The sequence below is a fragment of the Theobroma cacao genome, chromosome 7, assembly GCF_053813885.1.
Source record: "Theobroma cacao isolate CCN51 chromosome 7, ASM5381388v1, whole genome shotgun sequence".
NCBI lineage: Eukaryota > Viridiplantae > Streptophyta > Magnoliopsida > Malvales > Malvaceae > Theobroma > Theobroma cacao.
In genome coordinates this window covers 17,069,751-17,077,485 of record NC_142645.1, presented here as the reverse complement: position 1 = coordinate 17,077,485, position 7,735 = coordinate 17,069,751, and the positions used below count along the sequence as shown (strand labels likewise).

Sequence of the window (7,735 nt, the reverse complement as noted above, 5' to 3'; positions counted from 1 at the left end):
CAGAGCATTGCTTTACATATTCTCTTACCTAACCTTATTGGGTAAGCCTTTTAAGTTTGCCACAAGCCTCATCATCTATGTACTCAAGCTATAATTGCTATCGAAACTCTTTTCGAAACTCCACCTAAGTGTTAATGGTCACTCCCCCAAGTTTCTCATCACACTAACGTCTCCACTATTGCAAGGTGATGTCCTTCAAATACATGGTTGTAGAATTAATCCATAAAACATCCTCTATGATGCCCATGGCCTTGAAATAATGTTCCAAGCTCCAAAAGAAATTCTCCACCTCCTTGGCTTCTTTTTTACCTTAGAATTCCTTGGGCTTTGACACCTTCAATAAGTCCCCAATTGAGTAGTTGGCACACCACCTCTTGTGGTTTCCTTTAGTGTGGTGAGCTTCCCCTTAAGCCCCCATACCTCGTACCACAACAACTCAACCAACTCCTCTAGTGGTTCAACATCTCGACTAATTCATTGAGGGTTACTATAACTCTCCATGAAACTCATTGTCTCTAGACCCTAACTCTTTCGTGTTGGCCTTGAACTCCTCAAGTTTGTCCCTTATCTCTCCCATGACCACCTTTATTCTAGCTACTCAACCTTTAAGAATGGACATCATGACCCTAGATTTACCTCACTTGGCAGCACCTCTAGTCTCCCTTACCTCTTGGACAGGTGCAGACTATTCTTCTGTTGACACCATCTCTATTCCCTAAACCTTAGCTTTGATACCAACTATCATGTGCTAGAACTTAAGCCCAACCTTGTGCTGCCTTAAACTTTGAAAATAAAGTTTAAGTAAACCTTATAACTAACAAAAGCCAAAGCTAAAGAGAGGAAGAAAAGAGAAAGCTATTAAAAGAAATGGAATGCTTTGTTATTTTTCTAATATGTGTTATAAATGAGACTAAAAGGGTATTTATAGGCTGATGGCCCCTTTTTGTTAAATAAGATTAGGTTACAAGATAAGGATAAAATAAGAGATTTAAGATGAAGACATAATATTCAAATTAAATCCATATTGTAATTTAATCTAGTAAATCCACATCTAGACCTAGATATACATTAACAAATCCAAGAATTCAAATCAATTTAGATACTTTCAGGGTTGTATGGACATTTCTACCCTTATGACGCAAGCTAGGACTTTTGATTGGTCTATTGGGTTGTTTAGTCTATTGGTTTGATTGGGCTATTTGGCCTACCTATTGGACCTAGACAGCTTTGAACTCTTTGGTTGCAATATGTACATTTCAATTATTGACCAACCAAATCAAACTGCATTTAATAGATACAAGTCTCAGTTACCATTGAATTTGATGTGTCATATATTAATTTTATGCAACTAACAAACTATTGTTTTTAATGTAATTATCTATTATGGAAATCATATCCTTAATTAAAAATCATAATTTTTCTTTTCATTTTTAAAGTCTTTTTATAATAGTTGCTTGGCCTTATAATTAAGAGATATAACTTTATCTAACCTCTCATTTTCTTTTATTTCGGATGGCTTTTCCCTTTCTCGTTATGTTGTTTATAATTATTGATTGAACTATTTCAAATATCCATTTTTATTTATAATATTATATTACTTGTGGTACAAAACATTCATGTGCTATGCACACGATAAGAGAAAATTAATAAATGTGAAATGGAGATCATAACTAATATTTTGTCAGACTATTTATGTACCACAAGAGTCTGACCAGATACATCAATCATCCTTTATTGTCTGAAATTAACATTTATTGTCTGAAATCGCTAAATATATATTATCCCGAAGAAGCAAACTCATAAGGAACGGGAACTAAACACAAATCATCTCTTTTTCGCCATGTAGCAGCAAAAACTCCAGTCATATCTAGATCTTCAGGCTTCATTCCATTGGGAAGCTGCCAGTCAAAATGGTATAGCAATTTAGCAAGTGTAAGCTCGACATTGGCAATAGCAAAAGAGATCCCAGGACATATCCGCCTTCCAGCACCGAACGGAATATAATGAAAATCTGTTCCCTTATAGTTAAAAGAGCTATCATCAAATCTCTCTGGATGAAACTTCTCAGCTTCCATCCAATAATTTTCATCTCTTCCTATTGCCCATGCATTAACTATGATCCTGGTTTTGGCCTGTATGACCCATCCATTAACCTCGCAACTCTCTCGGCATTCTCTTGGAAGTAGCAAAGGAGCAGGAGGGTGAAATCTTAATGTCTCTTTGATAACTTGATTGAGATATTTCAAATCATGAAGGCCTGCTTCATCCACATCTCTTTTTCCAGCAAACACGCCTCTTACCTCCGCTTGTGCCTTTTTCATTATTCTAGGGTTTCTTGACATTTCCGACATTGCCCATTCTACAACTGTAGATGATGTGTCACCTCCCGCACCGAAAATATTCTGCAATGGAATTTTTAAGTTTAAATATTTTTTTATTTATTTGGACAAAGAGATGTGATACATACATTATTGAGTTAAATACTAACTCAAAAAAAAAAAAACAAACTTGAGAAATGTGAACTTTTACCCAAAAAAATTTACCCTTCTTACTTTGCTATTTTATTTCTAATAAATTTCATCATAGATTTAGGATTTACTTACATTATTCTAAGATAGAGTTGTAGTCTAATTGAATCATTATATTTTATTTTACTTATCAATATTCATTCTTTAGATAGTTTTTGAGATGTGAAATTTTTGTAAATATGTTAAAATAACTGTATATAATTTTTATATTTATATCTATTTTAGTATTTACTTGAATTACTTTCAAGAAAAAGTTCTGATTTAATTTCCAAATCAATTTTTATTCTTTGATTTATCAATCTTAATTTATTAGATAAAGATAGAATCAATTATAGGAAAAACTTATAAATAAATACTGTTAATTAAATTTAATCAAAACATAATACTATATTCATTTAGTTTGCGACTAATGACAAAAGTAGGGGAAAATTTGCAATCTCTCACTAGTTCTTTAGCTGAAAGCTATGAGCTTAACCCTAGTAGCAATAATTTGGGTAACTATCTCTTTGTAAAAAACTAACGGTTAACATTAAATGATATTCTCTAGCATCTTTTAAATTTAAAATTTAGTAAATTTCCCATTCACCCCTATTTGATTTCGAGTTTCTTGCTTAGCATCTTTTGTGTTTTTTTAAATTTTATTTTGTATTTGTTATATTGTGATTTTGTTTTATTCTTATGGGTTGCATTTAATTCATCCAATAAAATTATAACAATAACTTCACATTCAAAATGTTTCTTTTTTAAAAAAACGAAATTTAATAGTATAGGCTCTCTCAAAATCGAACAGCATCAAAGGATGATAAATTTGAAAACGAAAAGATAGGGTAAGCATAAATCCGTAGTTTAATATTCAAGCTAAGCAATTTGTCAGTGAATTCTTTGGCTGCATATGATTAGTTGCTTACTAGCTCTTAAATACGTAGACATAATTCGTGGTGGTATATTGTGCTTGAGGATAAGCATGGTATATAAAACAATAATAAAACTAACCAGTATAATTGCTTTGACACTTGAGGTTGATAAGGGAACTTCAAGGCCTCCATGATCCTGAATATCCAGGAGGACTTGTACAAGATCACCAGCTCCTTCATCTTCAACTACTCTTGCTGTTGATTTTTTAACTCTATGTTCATGAATGATGTTCTCAAGAATCTCATCTACTTTCTTATGCAGTCTCTTGTTTTTAGGCCTCATTGCATTGATTAGATGGAGCAATTTGATTGACGGATATAAATCAACAACACTGAGACCACTGAGCGAATCTGAAATGTCTGGGATAAGTTTCAGGAATTCTTCTTGGAATTTGCATTTGCCACCGAAGGCTGACCTTGAGACTATGCTGAGCGCTGAAGAATACAGCAAGTATTTCAGGTTAATTGCCTGTCCTGCTTTTGATGAGATGGTTCTAATTAAATTAGATATCTCTTCTTCCCTGATTGGTCTGAATGATTGAACTCTTTTCGTGCTTAACAGCTCCAACGCACAAATCTTACGTGTCTGTCTCAAGTATTGACCACGCGAAAACACGATGTCTTTAAAGTTGTAAGTTATCAACTCTGCAGCATAGAGATAAGGCCTCTCGGAAAAAATGGAGTCGTGGGTTTTCATCACTTCTTTAGCACCTTCCGGTGAAGAAACGACAACAGTTGGTACTTCCCCAAGTTGCAGATGCATGACGGGGCCATACTTCTGAGCGAGCTGGGCAAGGCAGAGATGAGCTTCAGTGTCTTTAAAGAGATGCAAGTTTCCTATGAGAGGTAGTTTTGGTGGACCTGGTGGTAGCCTTGATACAGGGCCATTGGCTGTGGGTTTCATCCATGTCCTCAAGGCCATGAATATGAAGTAGATAAAGGTGAAAAGGAATAGAAAGTAGGGGAGATAGTTTTCCATGAGAGCAAAGGGGAGTCCTAAACCTAGGAATTGCTACTTTTGGGTGGGTTCATTTGTTTGATTTATATAATAGGTTTGCTTTTAGTGGTCATTTCTTTGTATTTGATTTATTTGACTAGTTTTTTTACTACTTTCTTTTAACAATCTTAAACAATTTTTATTTTTTTTGAGAAGCAAAGTAATGGTTGCATTACTATACCGAAAGAAGGGAGAAATAGATCCCTGTACAGAATCAGATTGGCTGCCTTACAAAAATTAGCAGGGAATCAGCAAAAGAAGGATTTCACAAAACACAAAATCACAGTATTCCTTGAGCACAGACATGTATAGATCTTAAAGTATTTTGTGACTCATGGAAAAACTACCCAGCTAGGTGCATTCCTCGTTCACTCTCTCTCTTTTCTTTTCACATTTTGGCAGAAGATTAAATAAACACGTGATAAAGGAAAAAGTTTGCTCTAAGACTATTCACATTTTGGTTTCCGTTCAAGACCAAGCTATGTGCATGCATGCCAAGTTGGGTACGGCAACGTCAATTGTGGCGAAGTTTGTTTCTCAGACTTTATTATCTTTACCTTTCAAACACTAAGCTAGATTTTTATTACTTTTGTCTTTATACCTAATCATTTTGACTTACTAATGATAATTGTGTCTCACCAAAACTAATGTTGTCTTGCTCCTCTTTCCATGCATATCCGAGTTTCTTTTCTTTTTGAAATTAAGTAAATTAAATTTTTATTTTCAAATTGAGTTACTTTTAATCATTTTCCTCTAAACAAGTATATATATATACGGGGCCGGCCCTTGGGTAAAGCCACCCAAGCAAGGGCTTTAGGCCCCCAATTTAGAGAGGCCTCAAATTTGGAAAAGTTCTATAATTTTATAATATAATTAATAATATTAAAAATATATAAAAATTAAAAAATATATAAAAAAATTAATAATTAATAAAATTATCTATTTTCTCACTTTTTTAATTATGTGGTTAATAAATTTTAATTTTTTATCATTTCTTAATTTCTAGAATGTTATTAATTCTCAATTATTTCTCTTATTTCCAATCAACTAACAGTCATATGTATTTAATCATCTCCAACAGCTTTTTTTTTTACCTTATTTCTCCTATTTTCAATTAACATATTTAATAAATTTCAACTACTATTTTTTTCTTTTATATAAAATCAATTATTTTTTTTCAATGTATAATATCTATTTTAGCATTCTTCTTTTCTCATTTGCTCTTTCTTCTTTTTAACTTCAATTTTCTTTTAAAGAATAAATAAGAGATCTGTTATGTTTTTATCTTTATAAAACCGTGAGCTTTATTTACGGTTTGTAATAAGTGTTCAACAATTAAGTACTATTGTTATAATATTTACAGATTTTTTATTTTAATTTAGAGTTTATATCATATTATTATATTATCTTTATTTTATGTAATAGTTAATTTATTTCAATTAAAAATTTTGATTGATGATTTATATTAGTCATTTAAAAAATATATAATAGTCGCTTTAGGCCTTTAACCTTATTGGGCCACCCCTGTATATATATATATATATATATACATATATATATACACACACATATATGTCACGCCACATTAGATCTTTTTTATTTAGCTGTTTGTTATAGAAGGGAGCATATCAGCTACTTGTATTTTACTACATTTCTTACATTTATCCAATCAAAAAGTATGGATTGTATATGGATTTTATGAGGTTTACCAAAATTTTATATGAAATTTGTAAAGGGATTTGGAGAAGAGGAGTAGGCAACATCAAGAGTTCTTTCAGAAGAGGTAGTGTTAGGAGTTCGATCAAAAATTTAAAGAGATTCTTCTAGAAGAGGTAACGTTAGGTTTTTTTGTGGAAAAGCCAGTGTTGAGAGTTCTTCCGAAAGTGTCTTCCTTGGGTGTTTTTTCGAAAATGGTAGTATTAGGAGTTCTTCCAACTGAGTCTCCCTTGTGAGTTCTTTTGGAAGAGATCTAATTAAAGAGGTCTTCTAGAAGAGGCAATGAAAGCATTGCAAACTGCTGAGGTTAGATCTCATGCTTAAATTAGACAATAATTAATAAATCACAAATATAATGCAGTAAAAAAATAAATTAGTATTTAATCATAAAAACAGTGAAATCTTACAGGATCAATGTTTGTGTTTTTCATGTAATATTCAAATTAATTATAAACTTTCATAAGTTTAAGAGTTACATACCTCACTCTAGATATCATAATTAAGAGCCAATTAAATCCAAAATCTTTGCTTCTTCACCTTTAGAATTTGTCAAATCTTCGACCACCCAAGTATTTGGCTTTTAATAGTAATCCACACAGTGACCAAATAAAACCTTCTCGAAGGTAGGAATTTTTTTTTAACTTGTGCTAGCAAGTTTTGTTTTTAAAACAAAAGTCCAAAAGCTCTTGCTGAACTTTATTTTTATCAGACAAAGAAAACTATTTCCTTTTCTTATTTTATAAAATAGCTGAGAAGTAGCTGAAGGCTAAGAGTTTTAGTTTACTAATATAATATATTTTTATAGCCAAACTAAGTTGTAACCCTAAATACAAAAGTTCTATTTTAATTTAATTTAGTCTCTATGAACTTAATTAATTTCTCACCTTATTTTGGTCTTTATCAATTAAGTCCAACTTAATTAATTATCCTTATTTAATCTCAATGTGTGTGACCCATTATGCTTCTAACATGTTGTCAATAAATATAAATCCTGATCAAATATTAATTTGATAATTTATTTATATTTATAAATCAGGTGGCATCTAGCAATACATCATGATCATCCAAATGTTAAAGAGTCAATTTTTTGACAAAGCCCTTCAGTAATAAGCCTTTCAGTGCAATACAGTTCTTTCATCAAATATCTCGGATATGTCATAAAGCATGGCTCAGTGTCTACTTATAACGTTTAATATTAGTTCTCATAATTCATGACTAACCTTATGAATTTACGAAACTAACTTTTCTCAAATTCATCATGCTTTGGCTAGAGACTTTATACAAGTTAATCAAGAATTGAGAACAAGTGACATACATCCCCTCATATCACTTAGGGTGATGAATCCTCTATTGACCACTCATTCACCTTCGCATGCTTCGTAGCATACCCAAAAACACCCTGTTTAGGCATCTGGTCACCTCCAAACCTGTCAAGGTTAAATCAAAGAATGTAATTCCCCATAGAAGATGACCTAGTGTCTCAAGTGTGAGGACTAGGTGCACGACTATCACATGAGAACATATTCCATAAACACTTGAGTGAAATACTAAATAGAGTTCTCATAGTGGGTCATGTTTAG

General features: G+C 32.1%; 1 protein-coding gene across 1 annotated transcript; it reads right to left on the bottom strand.

Annotated features, from left to right (window-relative positions):
- Nucleotides 1-1,659: 1,659 nt before the first annotated feature.
- LOC18594735 (desmethyl-deoxy-podophyllotoxin synthase-like) lies at nt 1,660-4,421 on the bottom strand. The gene is made up of 2 exons (XM_007022363.3): nt 3,522-4,421; nt 1,660-2,402 (listed from the first exon to the last, which is right to left on the bottom strand). The coding sequence occupies exons 1-2, from the start codon at nt 4,419-4,421 to the stop codon at nt 1,779-1,781; spliced, it is 1,524 nt and encodes a 507-aa protein (XP_007022425.3). The 3' UTR covers nt 1,660-1,778.
- Between the last annotated feature and the right edge of the window lie 3,314 nt (nt 4,422-7,735).